At 43.1% G+C, this 18,603-nt stretch overlaps 1 protein-coding gene across 2 annotated transcripts; it reads left to right on the forward strand.

Moving 5' to 3' along the window:
* Positions 1-6,134: 6,134 nt before the first annotated feature.
* LOC119322683 (ubiquitin-conjugating enzyme E2 22-like) lies at positions 6,135-9,953 on the forward strand. Of its 2 annotated transcripts, XM_037596169.1 has the most exons (7): positions 6,135-6,260; positions 7,978-8,080; positions 8,194-8,338; positions 8,596-8,673; positions 8,796-8,908; positions 9,014-9,117; positions 9,363-9,953. In XM_037596169.1, the coding sequence occupies exons 2-7, from the start codon at positions 8,078-8,080 to the stop codon at positions 9,676-9,678; spliced, it is 759 nt and encodes a 252-aa protein (XP_037452066.1). In that variant the 5' UTR covers positions 6,135-6,260; positions 7,978-8,077; the 3' UTR covers positions 9,679-9,953. The 2 variants fall into 2 exon arrangements, with proteins under 2 accessions (XP_037452066.1, XP_037452065.1); XM_037596168.1 differs by lacking the exons at positions 6,135-6,260; positions 7,978-8,080 and having other exon boundaries at positions 8,167-8,338.
* Positions 9,954-18,603: the final 8,650 nt, after the last annotated feature.

Below are 18,603 nucleotides of genomic sequence, written 5' to 3' on the forward strand. Positions count from 1 at the left end.
ACGTGTCTGTCGTCATTAGGCGCTAATGACGCTGATTAGGATAGCCTAAAGTGAATGACAACCAGGCCCCACCGTTAAGTAAACCCAGTTTAATTTTCTGGTAGGATTAGATTAATAACCGTGGGCCCATGCGTCAGCTTTGACGCTGCTGACGTGGCATTTGACTGGGCCAAGCGGTCAGTGACTGCGGCCAGATGACATGTGGGCCCCTTCGACTTCGTTGACCATTCAACGTGTTAACGTTGACTGCTGACTGGGCAGTCAACGGGGCCCACTGTCAGCCTCTATGTTGCTTTGCTGTGTACACTTTGTGTGTGCACGTAACAATTTAATCTTTATTTTGAATTAATAATAATTTTAGAAGAATGTTTAAATCTTTTAAAAATCATAGGAAATAATCTGTAGCTCGGATAAAAAAGTTTTCTACATGAAAGTTGCTCAGAATGACGAGACGAATCCGAATACGCCGTCCTTTCATCCGTCACACGTCCCTGGCATAGCAAACGTTGAACTTTCCCCTCCGGTTCATCTGTTTGACAGACGTCCGGAACCGGTAAAACTTTCCCGGATGTTTTCCCCCTTCGCCAGTATCGCCTAACGCTATGTTAGATCACCTCTAGCACCGCTTATTGACTTGTTATGTTATGTTTGCGTGTATTTACTGTTTTTCCCCCTCTTCTCTTCGGTAGACCCCGAGACCGCTGTTGATGCCCCTGTGATCGACTACGTCGAGGAGGACCCTCCTTCTTGTCTGAGCAACCAGGCAAGCCCCCCCTTTTGATCATCCCGATATCGCCCATTCTATACTCTCATGCTTGCATTAGATTTTGCTACTGTTATTGATTGCTCCTATTCTGATGCATAGCCTGCTTTTGTACCTGCTTATTGTTACCTACCTGCTTATCATAAACTACTTAGTATAGGCTGGCTAGTGAGCCATCAGTGACCCCCACCTTGTCCTTATTGCCCCTGCTTCATCATCGACGACTCGATCGATGTGATCGACGACCAGAGCCCGACACCTCACATCACATCACGCCCCTTTTGTTGCTCGACTCTGTAGAGCTACTATCAAGTGCCGAGGGTGATCCCTCATAACGCACTTCTGATGATAATTCTGTAGTGTAGCTATTCGGTCATGGTCATCGAGGGTGATTTCCTCTTTGACCATTCCCGGATACGGCTCTGTCGTTCAACACCTCAAGTGTGAACCTCGAGGGTGGTCCCTCTTACGTTCACCTTGATGATTACATTCAGCAGAATCCACTGGGGGTGATTCCTCGGGTTTTCCCCTTGATGTCTGGACACACAGTTACCTTGACTTTACTTGAGACCTTTGTTGAAGTTGGGCGGGCCCATTGAGCACCCGCGAGTTGATGTGAAAGTCGGGCAGGCCCGTTGAGCACCCGCGAGTTTTCCACGTGGCACGACTGGGCAGTCTGGGCCCTTGCCTTAAGTCCATGAGACGGGGCGACGGGGTCACCTTATCGTGAGTCTCTGCTCGTTTCCGCGAGCCCCCAATGCACTAACAGGTTTGGGTATTTGTTCTGAGTTGGCCTCTGGCCTTTACGCACTAACCACCGCGCGAGAATAGATATGGGCCTCGACGTCGCGGTATCAGGCAAAGCTTTGTCACACATCCAGTTCAGCATTGTGGCCGGGCCGGATCGTGCCATCCACTTCACGGGTGGTGCTGGTATCCCCTTGCGCACAACGACCCGGAGTGCAACGGGCGATGGGCCCAGACCCCAGAGTGCTTAGGATGTAGACCGGCGGGGATCTCTCTGCTGAGCCTAGGTCGGGTTGCGACGTGTTGATCTTCCAAGGGCGGGCATTGACCCCAAAAAGGTGTGTCCGGCCAGAGTGATCGAGCGTGTTGGGTAACGTGGTGCACCCCTGCAGGGAAGATATATATTCGAATACAGTGTCCACGGTAATGGACGTTCAGACTTGTATCCGGATCTTATATAACTAGAAGTGGATACTTGTGATGAGAATTGGATGGTGATGAGAATTGGATTGAGATGACAATTGGATAGTATGGCTCTGGGATTGCTTTCTCGCAGGGAGTCGAGAAAGGATCTCTGGCCGAGGTGGATAACACCACTACTACTTTACTTAAATTGCTATTCTTTACTCTTCTACATGTTGCAAGATGCTCGGAGCTGCTTGAAGATGCTAGTCTTCGATAGGCTAGGCCTTCCCCTCTATTCTGGCATTCTGCAGTTCAGTCCACAGATACAACCCTTCCATTTGATACCAATGCATACTTAGTATAGATCTGATGCTTGCGAGTACTTTGGATGAGTACTCACGGTTGCTTTGCTACCCCTTTTCCCCCTTCTTTCTTCTTTCCGGTTGATGCAACCAGATGGTGGATCCCTGGAGCCAGATGCCACCGCCGATGGATGCTGCTACGTGAAGATCTCCGACGACTAGGAGTAGTTAGGAGGTCCCAGGCGGGAGGCCTTGCCTCTTCGATCATGTTGCTTTTGTACTAGCCTTCTTAAGGCAGTCTTGTTTAACTTATGTCTGTACTCATATATTGTTGCTTCCGCTGACTCTTGTGTACCGAGCTTGTATTCGAGCCCTCGAGGCCCCTGGCTTGTAATATAAAGCTTGTATTGTGATATCTTCCCGTGAGTCCCTGATCTTGATCGTACACATTTGCGTGTATGATTAGTGTACGGTTGAATCGGGGGCGTCACATCAAATTAAACCCTACCAAATAAAAAATATGATGTATGTATTTATTATTAATCTTTATTTTGTGAATATTATTAAATCTCTGTTATCCATACTATTCCCCAGAGTTAAAGGAAGTCCATATGTCGTGTTCGTTCGATTCGCTTCGTAACACCAACGATCAATCCAAGGAAAAAATTCACTCCCTCGCTTGATCCCCCCTCATGCAAAAGATGAGTAAAAAACCAAAGGGGGGAAGTGGAAACCCACGCATGCCGATTGCACCCTCGATTCCTCGAGAAGCCTCTCTGGACAGGAAAGTGATGTTGGCAAGCAGGGCATGGTCGACGGTGTCCGTCAGGGTGTTTTTGAGGGAGAGCGAGGAATTCGTGACCGCACAACCAAAGAAGTAGAAGCTCTGGCCGAGGTTGACCACACAAGATTTGCGAGGGAATTACAGCACACCTGAAATAGAGCAACTCGGCTAGGAATTTCGACATAGCTAGATGGCAAAGTTTATTTTCCTATGGTATTCCAAGGAGCATAGACGGGTAAATATATATATTTCATTATCATACCATTCAAAATACAAGCATTTATTTTTTATCACTATATTCAAGATAATATAAATTTAGGAAATTGCAAGGATGTGTCTGGGGTGAGAGAGTGAGAGGGCTGGGTGAGTTGAGAGAGTAGTTGAGGTCAGAATAAGGCTGGGCAGGTAAGATAAAAAAACTGGATAGACAACATTCCTAACCGTGCGAGAATTTCTTAAGTGCATCAAGTGAAAATTAATCTGTAATAGATTTTCAGTTGACCAATCGCTTTGTATGTATAAATTGTCAAATTTCTTTTTTAATCAATTTACATTGCAAGGGAAGTGGACTTCAATTATTACCCAATTGTTCCCATGCTATCTTTTCTCTACATGTGAAATCTAACATGCATTATGTTTATGTAACTTCAGCAAAATATTTCAAAAGCCCATGGCAACGCACGGGCATTCTACTAGTTATGCTAAAATGGTCCAAAAAGCATTATCTGAGAGATTATCAACAAAAAGAGGTGCATGAACACGGTAAATTTCCACAAACCCTACCATGTAGGCACAGAGCACCTAGTATAATTATCACATAAATTGGACTCATCAATTGTCCGTTTGTGTGAAAACCATGTTGAAGAAACAGTAGAGCACCTATTCTTCCGCTGCACTTTCAACAACGTTTGTTGGAGAATTCTGGGCGTTGACTGGTCACATCATAATGATAGACTAAGACTCATTGAGCTAGCTAAGGAAAATTACAATGGGCCCATGTTTGTGTATATATTTCTTGTGGCAACATGGAGTCTTTGGAAGGAGAGAAACAACAATTTCTTCAGGGGCATCTCCCCTACTATGGCATCCTGGAAACGAAGATTCAAGTATGTTTTTTGGCAACTTGAGCTTTAGAGCTCCCCAGCATAAGAAGCACTTATCATTGCCTTTGTAAATTCCACAAGATATTTCTATACTTAGGTTTTCATACCTTTTTATATGACCCCCCTTTCCCCTACATTGAAGGTGTGGGCTTAGTTCTTCCAATGTAAATATGCAACATTTTTGGTGCCTTAATATATATGCAGTAGGAGCCTTTCCTACTGTTTAACTGGTCAAAAATATAATAATGTGGCGAATTTGGCAGCTATGTTCAGACTTAATGCATGGCAAGGAAGTACCTTCCCCTGAAGCGTTGGTTGAATTTCTTGATAACTACATGAAGTCGATCAACCAAGCTAGGAGGTACACCACAAATGAAATTGTTAAGGGGAAGATGTCTATGGATGTTACTCATGTCTTACCCTTATCGGAGGTGAAGAGTTTTGTATCAGCTCCGCCTTGGCCACCTCCTTCGACGAACCGAGTGGCCCTGCCCGTGGAATGGTGCTTTCCTGGTCATCGTTTGCATGACATCGGCGGTTATGGTCCTTAGGAGACGTGATTGGAGTGTGATCTTTGCCGCCAATAGGTTTTTATTCAACTGTAATGATGTGCTCGAGGCGGAGATTCACACACCGATGCAGCGCATGGCTTTGGCCATACATCACTTAGATGTCCCGATCATTGTCCAATCCGACTCCTTCGATGCTTGGCAAGCTTATCTGGTGATGGTCTAGATCGCTCAACGTATGGAGACATCTTGTTGCTGAGATCCTGTCATTGATGAGATAGGGAGTTCATTCCGCAGAAGCTTCGCAAGGAACAAAATAGAGTAGCGGAATAGCAGACCAATAGGCAAGGTATAGTTGCAGCGAGTGTAACACTGAGGGATGCCTACACAAAGGACCCCCCATGTATCGAGAAAATTTTCCCTCTTTAAAAACTCTTTTCGCAGGGAATAAAACCTTTTCCTCTCGCAAAAAATAATAATCCTAATTTAGTTGTTAGTTTTTCTGTAAATTTGGTCAACTTTGCACTATTTGACTTTTTTTAGAACACAATGCAGACCGCCGCTCATACATACGCGCGTACACTTACCCCTATAAACGCGCGCGCGCACACACACACACAATATACCAATATGAGCATCTCTGAGAGACTGAGCAAGCATATCATCTTGAGATTGACGAAGTCATCATAGGCGTCTCGTAGTCGACGGGAACGTCTCCTTCCACTAAACATGCATCAACGAAAAACTTAAAATAAATTCAGAAAAATGCGAGTCAACCGTCCAACCACACTAAGGAGGAAGACAGGGACGCCCTCGACGCCATGTTGGCCAAGATCCGGAACTCTGCTATCTCCATCTCCCCCGTTCAAGCAGGCACCTAGGCGTTGGTGGTTGACTTTTGTTTTCGTTTATCTCCGGCCTGCGTGTTGTGTACTGGCCTGGGAGTCATGTACTTAGACTCTTTCTCGTTGCTCTAGGATGATGCCTTTTCTGTCTGTTCCGCTGTTCCGGTGGTCTATGTTAACTCTACCTGGTGGCTTTATCTATAAAGTCGGGCTCTGGCCTTTTATCTAAAAAAACCACACTGATGGTTTGCTTACATGCCTACTTTACTACAGTGAGGAATAAGAACGTTTACAACCCGGCGATCCACGTCGAGATGCAAATTCAATTCAGAATCTGCCAACAACTCCCCACAACAGGTGCCGCTCTCATCAATCAATCAACCCCGTTCGTCGTCTTACCACGTTTTCCTCCACCATCTAATCGGTGGTCCACCGCCGATCAGCGATCCCGATGACTCATCGCGCATCGGCATCTCCGTCCCCGCTGGCGGCAGCTGCCATAATTTCAAAAGGACGCGCCTAGCTGGCGGCGCCGTGGCACGGCTCCAACGGCTATGCCGCCGACCGTTCACGGTCTCACGCTCCCGGGCCCCACCCCCCGCGCTCCCCCGCGGACGCGGTGATCCGGTGGCGACCTCCTACAAGTACACCCGCTCCGTGGCCTGGTTGAAAGCCACGTCACCTCCCTCCGCCCCCAAATTCCACGGGCTCGCGCTCCAATCATTGCGACGCGCGCCGCTCCCCTCCCCTCCCCTCCCCGCGAGCCCGACCCAGATTGGTCGCTCCTCCCCCTCCTCCTCCGGTAAGCGGCGACCCGCCGATCCCTCCCCCGATTCGTCTCTCGCTGCGGTTCGAGCCGATCTGTTCCGGGCCATATCGTGGTTCTTGCGGTGCCTACTCCTACTCGTGATCTGCTGGTTTAGTTCGATCCGCGGTAGGGTTGGCGGATGCCGGGGTCGATTTTTGGGGGCTTTGGAGTCTGGGCGAGTGACGATTTTGGGTTGTTTCGGCGGATTGCGCGGAAAAGGCAGGCGGGTGGCGGGGTTTGCCCATTCTGTCAAGCGAGGCGACGAGTGGTTCGAGATTTCTAGTGGGGAGTTCGCGGTATTGTTCTCGATTGGTATTCATGGGTGCAAATAGACGCGTACTTTTGTAGAATCACATGGTAGGGGGCGGCGATCTGTAAGAAGTCGAGCTACTTGGTATGGCACAGGTGTCTTGGGGAGAGAGCTTGAGTCTGGACAGACTTGCTTCGTGGTTCATGCGAGTCTGATATGTTAGCTGCAGCCTGCAGACACAAAGCTCACAAACCGAGAGGCCGGGGGAGTTGATGGTTTAAGTGGGGAGTTCTGTTTCTGATCTTTAGATGTCCATGGAAAGAAGAACCGGGTTAACGTTTGTGCAAGCAACTTAATTCTGGGTGCAAGTAATCTTCACCTGCAAGCATAGGACCTTGTGTTTAGTTCAATCGAAATGCCACACAGTCAGATGCACTGATTAGCTACCAATTTTATGATTTGATCGCTTCCTAACGTGCTTGTTTCTCACAATGCAAAGAGTGGCTAATATGATCTGTGCGCTCTTGCCATTATGCTTGTTACTGCATTGGAGCCCGAAGCTAATTGCTATGTTGGTTCCCCTTTCCTCAATCACTGATCGTGATGGCGGTGTAAAGTTTGAGAAATAAACCTTTAGGGTTTGGGTCCTATGTATGTGGGATTAGACAGCTAAACAGCTAATGGCATGAATTAGACAGCTAAACTGCTAATGGCATGATGCGCATCAACAGTCAGGCACTATTTAGTCAGGAAGTCATTTAAATCAAAGAAGGCACATGTGATGCTATGATCAATGTCTAGTCATTCATGCATATGTTCCAAGTCCTACAGAATTATTTTGGAAGTGCAATTTGTTCTTTAGATTGCCGTCAAGCCGCAACAGTAGATACTTGATTTTCAATGGTCATCTGGAGAAAAAAAAACTGTATTAAGAATCTAAACAAGTGAATATAGAATGTTTTATTAAGATAGAAACATGTGTGGTTAAAAACAAAGCTCTTTTAGGAATGGATATTACAGTATGGATGCTTAATTCAAACTAGCCATGTTTTGTGGAAAGTGGAAAACAACGTCTGTGTGGTCAAACCCAATACTTGTAGGTTGAAAATATTAACTTTGCTCGTCACCACATCTAACAAAAGTAACAGAAAACAGGCAAACATACAAAGAGAGCTATTGAAAAATTTCTCCCAAAAATCTTAGAAAAAACAATACCCCACTCGTTCGAATGTAGATTCCACCCACTCGTACCTTTCAGCCTTTCGGCATTTATTTGTATGCCTTAGAATTTGATAAATGTTTGCAGAAGCCATGTGTAAAATTAAGCATAATAATTGTTGCTCATAATATCTTCCATATGAAATTTGAAGATTGTAAGTATAGTCTCTTGGGCTTCAGACATATTATAAAGTAATTCATTCGAATACGCTTGCTTTTGACACTAACTGCTGTTTCCTGTAGGCTGCATCTGTTATCAGAAATTTATCACTATTGTGGAAGAACATCTGCTCACTAAAGTTGCTTGCGAAGCCAGAACAAAGCTATTTGCCATCTTGCTTCCATGGTGATTATTACAGTTCATTTTTCATGGCAAATGTTTTGATGTTCATGACAACATTCTGATAGGAAGATGTGCTGTTAACATGATTTTAATGTGGAGTGTTCATGTTTATGAAGGCAACCAACGAAAACCTCCCACCAAATGTCATCAGGCAATTGGCTAAAGAATTGAAGAATCTTGACCAGTCACCTCCAGAAGGGATTAGAGTGATTGTGAATGACGATGACTTCACAAGTATTTGTGCAGATATAGATGGCCCTGGTAAGGTTACAATTAATAGGCTTTGATGGCTTATAAACACTAAAATGGTTTATAAACACTAAAAAAATTGAGATGTTTCCCTCTAATAGCATTTGTTATAATTTTTCCACTTGTTTTTCATATGCTGCTAGTGTTCATAACTGAATACTGAAAAACATGTTCATTTTGTAAAGAATTATGTCATAATCTGAATTTGTAATTTTTTTAACTTCTTCATTATACTGTTTAATGGAAAATGGATATTGGAAATGATGCAGGCGGGACTCCGTATGAGAATGGGGTTTTCCGGATGAAGCTAGTCTTGTCCCGTGACTTCCCTCAATCCCCACCAAAAGGTCTGGCTATCTTTTGCGCGCCATTTATTTTTTCTGCTCAAGTGCTCATGAAATGAAAGCCTGAGCAGTTGCATCAACTTGATTATTTCTGACAAATATTTAACTTGTCCTTCACTTTTTAGGATTTTTTGTGACCAAAATATTCCATCCAAACATATCGAGCAGTGGTGAGATCTGCGTTAACACGTTGAAAAAGGATTGGAATCCTACTCATGGATTAAGGCATGTTCTACTGGTAAGTACATACAACAACAATGTTTGGCCCTAGTTTTGCTAGGGGTAATACATCATCTGTAATTAACGATTAATAACTGTCGGTTTCTTTTTAACATTCTAAAAGGTGGTGAGATGCCTACTGATTGAACCATTCCCAGAATCTGCGCTCAATGAGCAGGCTGGAAAGATGTTACTTGAGAACTATGCGGACTATGCACGGCATGCAAGGTTACCTTTTGACTTTTTGTTGAGCATCAGTGCATCACTTTGTCAATATAGACTAGGGACACCTAGCAGACATCTCTATCTGCCTTCACTTTATACAGGGAGTCCCTTTTTGAGTTTTTTCTTTCTGCTTGGTCAAAATTTAGAGTATTGTGCCCGTCTAGGTGACTATGGATGTGATGTTTTTTCTTCTTATGCCATTGCTATAGCTTTTAAAAAATCAGAACACTTAACCATCTACACTGCAGGTTATACACCAGCATTCATGCCCTCAAACCTAAGGCTAAGCCCAAGAGTGGCACTATCTCCGAGTCGACTTCTGTAAACGTGGATCAGTCAAGCACAGCAAATCTATGCGAAACTGCACCATCGGCGCCCATGGCTTTATGTGCTACTGCTGCTACCAAAGTGCCAGGCTCAAACTCGCTGGATCAGAATGCTCCCGCTGAGCCCACTGTTGGACCATCTACGACATTGCCCAAGAAGGAAGGACCTGTTGCTACAAAAGCCCCAGCCGATAAGAAGAAGATTGACGCGAGGAAGAAGAGCTTGAAGAGATTGTAAGCAAAATGTTGGGGCATCAGAGTGCCAGATGTAGCACAGACGAATGAATATTGGGCTCCAGGTGGCATGAGAGGGCAGGTGCCAGATGTAGCAGACGAGTGAATATTGGGCTCCAGGTGACATGAGAGGCATCTGGTAAACTGTTTTGTCACCTGCGGAAATTCTGTCGAAAGAATGTGAATTGTATATCTTGCATCAACACTTGTGTAATGACAATTCTCCCAAAGAAGGCTTGCCTTCTCTATTCAATTAATTCATTCTCTTGAGAAAACTTATACTGGTTTTTCCTGTATTTGAGCTCATTTGCAACTATTTTTTTGGGGGGAATCATTTGCAACTTATACTGGTTCCTTTTTGGGGGTAAGTTTCCAGATGAGAAGTTGATGTCGTATTGTGTTTCTGGGAGAACAGAGCAGCGTTTCTCCACCCGAGCTCCTTTGCTCCCGTGTATGAAGTGAATCCAAAACAAATGGTAAAAAATAAAAAATAAAGTCTGAATTTGTTTTACACTAAAAATATGATGGAAATTTCTAGGAGCTTGTAAACTTTTCGTGCCGAGATGACTTCGGGGGAGCTCTCATTTTGCTTTCCAGCGTCTTCTCGGCATGATTTTTTTGCAAACTTCAGAAAATTTTATCATCTTTTTAGTGTAGAAAACCCATTGAATTTAATGTTCATCTGGGAGGAGATGAGCTCGAACTCAGCTCCTGGATACTTCTTGACTCATCATTGGTACTGGACAAAGCATGGTAGGGTCAAATGTCCACTGATGGAATCTGTCAGGGAAGTTTTTTGTTGAATTCTTGGCCCACTTGTGCTCGTCAGTTCTTCAGGATAATAATATGACCTCATCAGATAACTATCATCAGCCCAAGACTACAATAGAAGCTGGGCAAAGGATAGAAGAATAGAAAAATGAAGTTGGAGCCGTTGGATCCTTAATGGAGACTTCAGGTTTGAAATGTTAGGCTGGTGATTTCTGTGTACTTTTGCGGAAAGCTCCCTGAGTAATTGCTATATACAATAAAGACCCTCCCACCAGCTCCCACGTGCCTGATCTGAAGCGCCCATTGGACATCCGATGCTCCAGATTTGTTTTTCTATTCTTCTATCCTATGGTCATATTCTGCATTGCTCTTGTCTAGACTCTAAGACTGCATCATAGCAAAGATATTCAGGTCCCGCCTCGGTCTGCAGCTGCCACAGTGCTCAAATTGAAAACTCAAAGCTGTCTGTTTTTAATAGAGTGTGGCACTGTAGTATAGCACCATGATAAAAATCTCTAGCACTACAATTTCTGGTTCGCTTCATGCATCGAAGAATTTCACTTTTTTTTCTTCTGGAAGGTGCTTAGAGGTGTCGAAGTTTACCTTCTCCTGCATCATCCACCGGTGACACGCCATGAGCATAGCTCGATCCATCTTCGAGCTTCCGCCTCGACAGAGCAAGCTTTTTTAAATCCAGAAGCTTGCAAACGGAAACGCCAACGGCCACGATCTATGAAGCAAATCATGGCCCTGGAAAAGAATGATAACTTCTCATCTGGCCAATGATTTCATACTATAATCTTTATTACAACTAGAGGCCCCTTTCGGGCTGGTACAACATCTTGAGCTAGTAAATAAATCTCATAAAAAACAATTCATTTCCCGCAAAATTCGCTTTTTGTAGAAGGGTGCTACAAAGTAGCAGTTCACTTTGACTTGAAACACGTATCTTGCTAAGACACAGTGACAATAGCATATGCCCAACGTAATGCTTCAAGTTGCATGTCGTGCAGATTTCTACGGAGCCACCAAACTGGTTCTTTAAGCGAAGGAAGAAAGAAAAGTGAGGAAATAGATGAAAAATTTGGGAATGAAGGGGAAAAGGAGAGAGACGATACATGGACAGCTTTGAAGTGCTAGTGCTACGTGGTATTCGAGTTAGGGTATTTCTAACCGATCCTTTATAACATGTTAGAAAAGTAAAAATGCGTTTTTTACTCCTTTAACCGGTACTTAGCTGATCCCCAATCCGCCGTAAGGAAGTAGAATTTTTATCCTTTTCTAAATTCCCCCCTCTATTTACTTCGTCTTGAGGCGGCTGAGTATATTTTTTCTTCACGCAAAGACCTCCTCATGGCCGGCCGGCGACTCAAGTGAAGCTCCCATGGGCTCGCCGGTGACCTCGGGCCTCGCCGGCGATCTCGCCCGTACTACTATTGGTGTGACCACTAAATGCGCGTCGCTGCTGCTCACCGCCGCCGGTGTGTGCTGTTGCTGCTGCCGCTCGCCACCGTTGGTGTGTGCTGCTGCTGTTGCTACTCCTCCCCGTTGTGCGTTGCTGTTGCTCGCCGCCGCCGGTGCATGTTGCTGTGGCTTGCCGTCGGTGCGGGCTGCTCGCCGCTGCTCCTCCAAGCTGTGTGTTGCTATTGCTGCTGCTCGCCGCTACTCCTCCCCACTGCGTGCTGCCACTGCTGCTCGCCGCCGCCGGTGCATGCTGCTGCTCCTCCTCCCAGTTGCGTGTCTCTGCTCACCGCCGGCGTGATCACCATGGTTGCCACTCGCCGCGGAGGTGCATAGCAAGTGTTCGACGAAATGTATAAGCCAAATTTAAGTTTACTCCGTTATATATAGGGGATCGACTAGGTCCGGCCAAAACTCAGTGAAGTAAATATACCCACTAAGGTTTACTCCTCTATTTTTGAAGGGATTGATTAGAAATGCCCTTAGAAAGACCCAAAAGCTGAACTCAAGTTAGTTGACAGGACGGAAATTGTAAAATTTATGTAGAAAGATTAAAAAGAGGTCATCTGGATCTGACCCAAGCAACATTTCCGACTTGAAGCTCTCTCTTTCACACATACACTCTGGATCGGTCCAGCTCTAAAGTAAACAAACCTCAGTCACTAATTCTTCCACCGCCCATGCAAGTGCACCAATCAACATAAAGTTCTCGGGCAATATTGGCCTGAAGACATGAAGCGCATGTGAGATGCTGATGTTACCAATCAATCACAGTATATTAGCCTTCCACCTAATTAATGCGTTTCCAGCTCGTGTGATCATTTGATTGGCGGGGCCGTTCGTACTAGGATAAGGATCGCCTACTTGTCTCACTTCAAGTGCACATTGTTTACATGACATTAGGTTGTTTTTATATGATCCGAATATCTTTCGTCTGGGCAAAGACGGCGACATGGCACGGAAGCCTCTCGAAACATTGTTTTGTTAGGTTCTTGACGCCGGGAAAGATGAAAGCAACCGCTGCTTGACAGCCAAGGCACAGTTCATGAGTGCTACTGGCACTATCGACCATGTTGCTTTACCAAGTTGTCATGTAGCCTGATAAGGCCTTGCAGGATGTTTAAAGAGATTTCAGTAAAATAAGTGAAGTTTTTTCTTAAGCACCGGTGCTTATGGTGTCTAATTAAACGTTCATCCTCTGCAAATAAGCACCAGCATTTATAATTTTTTTCCTTTAAACACCTTGCATAGTATAAGGTCTAATGATTTGATGCGGAATTACAATCGGATCAATCAATCATTGGTCAGTTTTATACTTCTATACAATCCTGATATTTTGAATTACTCGCAACCATGCTTTGTTGGGATAAATGTACTTCCCTTGAAGCACACTCCCGTCCCGTGAAAATCCTAGACGACAATGCCATGATAAGAGGTTATTTGGTCGTGATTCTGAGAGCATGGCATCCAGACCGCGTGCCTGCCGATCGCATGGACCCCTCCTGGTCTATGGAGATGTGTGAGGTAGACTATGGCACCGCCTTTGTGTAGGTTTATTTTGTGTCGGCAAGGATGACAAGACGTCAATGGCATTTTTGTGTCGAAAATAAGTCCTCCCTACTCAGTTTTGGCTTTGATATTGCTCGTTTCGATACCAAGGATAGTGCGTGGAGGTCGAGCCTGCAGATCATTCGCCACATCTGGTTGATTCTCTAGATGTCGATGGTCGTTGCTTTTTGACTTCATGCAATTGATGTGTTTGTTCATGTTATAACTTAGGGGACTTGTTTTCTATTGGTGTGGGGCGAGCATATTTGTGAGTCTTCCTTGGTAACATCTGCTGAGGGTCTCGGAATGGGGCTAGAGAAGCATGAGAGGCGTTCCCTGGCCATGTCCTTTTAGCTAGCTTGATCTCTTACAGACAAGTGATTACCATGGCTCATCAATTGATGTCTACTACACAACTTTTCTTTTGTAGACTCGTGTTGGGCCTCCAAGCGCAGAGTTTTGTAGGACAGTAGCAATTTTCCCTCAAGTGGATGACCTAAGATTTATCAATCCATGGGAGGCGTAGGATGAAGATGGTCTCTCTCAAACAATCCTGCAACCAAATACAAGAAATATCTTGTGACCCAACACACCTAATACAATGACAAATTGTATAGGTGCACTACTTCGGCGAAGAGATGGTGATAAAAGTGTAGTATGGATAGTAGATATGAGTTTTTGTAGTGAGAACAATAAAAAACAGCAAGGTAGTAAATAGTAAAACGGAGCACAAACGGTATTGCAATGATGAAAAATGAGGCCTAGGGTGCATACTTTCACTAGTGCAATCTCTCAACAATGCTAGCATAGTTGGATCATATGATTATCCCTCAAAGTGCAATAAAGAATCACTCCCGAGTTCCTATTAGCGGAGAACAAAAATAGAAAATGTTTGTAGGCTAAGAAACCACCTCAAAGCTATTCTTTCCGATCAATCTATCCTAGAGTTCGTACGAAAATAACATGAAGCTATTCTTTTCGATCAATCTAACCAAGAGTTCGTACTAAAATAACACCATATGACACACGTCAACCAACTCTAATGTCACCTAGATACTCCAATGTCACCACAAGTATCCGTGAGTTAATTCTATGATATGCATCAAACAACTTCATGATCATAATATTCAATCCACACAAAGAACTACAAAGAGACCCCAAAGTTTCTATCGGAGAGAAGATAATAAAAACCTGCATCAACCCCTATGCATAGATTACCCCAATGTCACCTCGGGAATCCGCAAGTTGAGTGCCATAACATACATCAAGTGAATCAATGTGATACCCCATTGTCACCTCAAGTATTCATACTGCAAGACATACATCATAGTGTTCTCATATCTGAACATTCAATCCTACAAGAGAAAACTTCAAAGGGTAAATATTTAATTCATCACAACAAGAGTAGAGAGGGGAGAAACATCATATGATCCATCTATGTTAACAAAGCCCATGATATATCAAGATCATGACATCTCAAGATCACGAGAGAGAGAGAGAGAGAGATTAAACACATAGCTACTGGTACAAGCCCTTGGCCCCGAGGGTGGACTATTCCCTCCTCATCGTGGTGGCCGCCGGGATGATGAAGATGGCCACCGGTGATGATTCCCCCCTCCGGCAGGGTACCAGAACGGGGTCTAGATTGGTTTCTCGTGGCTATAGAGGCTTACGGCGGCGGACCTTCTGATCTAGGGTCTCCACGAGGGTTTCTGAAATATTTGATGATTTATAGGGCGAAGAGAGGATGCGGGAGGCCACCGAGGTGTGCACAACCCACCGGGGCACGCCTGGGGGCCCAGGCGCGCCCTGGTGGGTTGTGCCCCCCTCGGGGCACCCCCAGGTGCTGCTCTGGCCCATTGGATGTCTTCTGGTCCATAAAAAATCCACAAAAAGTTTCGCAATGTTTGGACTCCGTTTGATATTGATTTCATGCGATGTAAAAAACAAGCAAAAAACAGCAACTGGCACTGGGCAATATGTTAATAGTTTAGTCCTAAAAAATGATATAAAGTTGCTATAAAATGATTGTAAAACATCCAAGAATGATAATATAGCAGCATGAATACTTCATAAATTGTAGATACGTTGGAGACGTGTCAGCATCCCCAAGCTTAATTTCTCCTCGTCCTCGAGTAGGGGTAAATGATAAAAGAGATAATTTATGAAGTGTGAATGCTAGCAAAGTGCATAAGTTTGATCAATGATAATTTCAATAACTTTTCCTAGCATCATAACTACAATTCTTTCTTATAAAACCTCTTATGTTAAAGTAGCAACCAATCCACATGTAAAGGTTCAAACGATGAATTCTCTTGAAACTCAACAACCTATATCCTTAGTCACCAAACAATTGCAATTCAACTTATTCAACAGAGTCTAAGTAAGAGCTCCACATACTCAACCATCATATAGTCTTCTATGATTGCTAACACTCACTGCATACACATGAGCAAAATGTTTCAACCGGACACATAGAAAGATAGGGGCTTATAATTTCGCCTCCCAACGTATTCACGTCAAGGGTGATGTCAACAATAATAACTTATGCTACCCATATCCAACTGGATATATGTGCCTAGATCTTTCCTCACCACATGATGCTTGCCAAAAGAGAAAAAAATAAAAAGGAATAAAGAGAAAAACTTTGACTCTTCATGAAAGTAAATACATAAAAGTAAAAGGTAGGCCGTTCACAGAGGGAAGCAGAGGTTGCCATGCTTTTTTGTTTGTATGCTCAATCCCTTAGTGCAAGAGAGCGTTAGGTTATATTGCCCCTTATGACGGCAACCTTTATTATGCAGTCTGTCGCTTTTATTCTTCGCCATCACAAGTTCATACAACGCTCAATTTTCTCTTACACTAAATGATCTAACACTTTTAGAAGCATTTTTTATTGCCTTATTGCACCGATGACAACTTACTTGAAGGATCTTAGTCAATCCTTAGGTAGGTATGGTGGATTCTCTAAAATAAGATTTGGGTTTAAGGGTTTTTGGATGCACAAGTAGTATCTCTACTTGGTGCGGAATTTTCGGCTAGCAAATATGGGGGGCAAGCACCACATGTTGAAGGATCTATGACAATATAACTTCTATGTGAATATGAACAAACATAAATCATTATGTTGTCTTCCTTGTCCAACGTCAGCAATTTTGGCATATAATATTTTGACGGGGGCTCACAACCACAAAAGATCTCCAAGATAGTGTATTTGCATGTGAAAGTTCTCTTCCTTATAGTAATCATTCAGGAATTGCTTGTATGACCAATATTGTGATTGTCAAGCTTCAAAAGATTTCACTTTCTAAACCCAATGTGAAGCTACCACTAGGCAACATACAATTTAAACTCCATGATATTCAATTCATTCAACAATTTACTAATAGGATATAAGTGAAGCACAAGAATAAATGACAAGCTACTCCAAAAAGATATAAGTGAAGATCAAGCGAGTACTTAAGCAAATGGGTAGCCAATTGTGGATTCTCTCTTATTTAAAAACTTTAAAACCTAAGTATTTTATATAAACAGCAAGCAAAACAAAATAAAATGACATTCCAAGCATAGCACAACTCATGTGAAGAAGCAAAAACTTAGGCTCAACCGATACTAATCGATAATTTTTGAAGAAGAAAGGTGGATGCTTAACGGGGCATCCCCAAGCTCAGATGCTTGAGACTTCTTGGAATATTTGCTTGGGATGCCTTGGACGTCCCCAAGCTTGAGATTTTGTGTCTCCTTAATTCCTCTTATATCACGGTTTCCCTAAATCTCAAAAACTTCATCCACACAAAACTCAACAAGAAATCATGAGATAAGTTAGTATAAATCACTGCAATAACCTTACCATTCTCTACTGTGGAAAATCACTAAAATTATTATTCAACAATGCATACTGCATGCCTCTGCATATTTAATACTCCTGTCCTCAAATAGAATCATTAAACAAGCAAACATATGCAAAGAATGCAACCATATAACAACAATCTGCCAAAACAGAACAGTCTGTAAAGAGTGCAATAGGATCCATACTTATTCTACTTAAAAATTCTGAAAATTTAACACACTGTAGAAAATTTATCAAAGCTTATTGTGCAAAAAGTTTCAACATTTTATCACATTTTGACTTTTCTCGAGAATTTTGGCAACAGAGATAAACTTTCTGTTTTGAAACAACAACTCACATTCTTGCAAAATAAGCATGGTAAAGGCTATCCTTGACACTTTTATTGAAAAGAAAGATGCAAAAAATTATTATAAATATTAGCAAGTAAATCCTAACAAAATAAAATGACGCTCCAAGTAAAAATCATATCATGAGATGAATGAAAACATAGCTCCAAATCAGGTTACCGATAATGTTGAAGACGAAAGAGGGGATGCCTTCCGGGGCATCCCCAAGCTTAGTTGCTTGGATCTCCCTTGAATATTACCTTGTGAGTGCCTTGGGAATACCCAAGCTTAGGGTCTTGCCACTCCTTATTATCCTCATATCGATATCTCACCCAAAACTTGAAAACTTCAATCACATAAAACTTAACGGAACTTCGTGAGATAGGTTAGTATGATAAAGAGAAAACCATTTCACTTTGGTACTGTCAAATACAAGATTCATAATTGTTTCTACACAATGCCTACTGTAGCATATCATTTCCACAATTTATATTGAGCAATATAAGCCATAGAAACTAGGAAACAAGCAAACTATGCATTGAAAACAGAATCTGTCAAAAAAAGAACAGACTGAAGTAATCTCTACTCCAAGCATACTTCTGTAACTCAAAAAATTCTGAAAATTAGGACAACATAGGGAAATTTTATATCTATCACATGTAAAAAATTCAGATCAAAAGCACGTTCTAGTGAATTTTAGAAATTCCTTGACTGGGCGCAAAAGTTTCTATTTTTGGACATAATCAAGTCAACTATCATCCACACCATCCCAAAGGCTTTACTTGGCACTTTATTGAAACAAAAGCAATAAAACATGATTACTACAGTAGAATAATCATGTGAACACACAAAAACAGTAGGTAAAAGTGTTGGGTTGTCTCCCAACAAGTGCTTTTCTTTAATGCCTTTTAGCTAGGCATCATGAGTTCAATGATGCTCGAATAAAAGATAAGGATTGAAACACGAAAAGAGC

This window comes from Triticum dicoccoides, chromosome 6B (genome assembly GCF_002162155.2).
Source record: "Triticum dicoccoides isolate Atlit2015 ecotype Zavitan chromosome 6B, WEW_v2.0, whole genome shotgun sequence".
NCBI lineage: Eukaryota > Viridiplantae > Streptophyta > Magnoliopsida > Poales > Poaceae > Triticum > Triticum dicoccoides.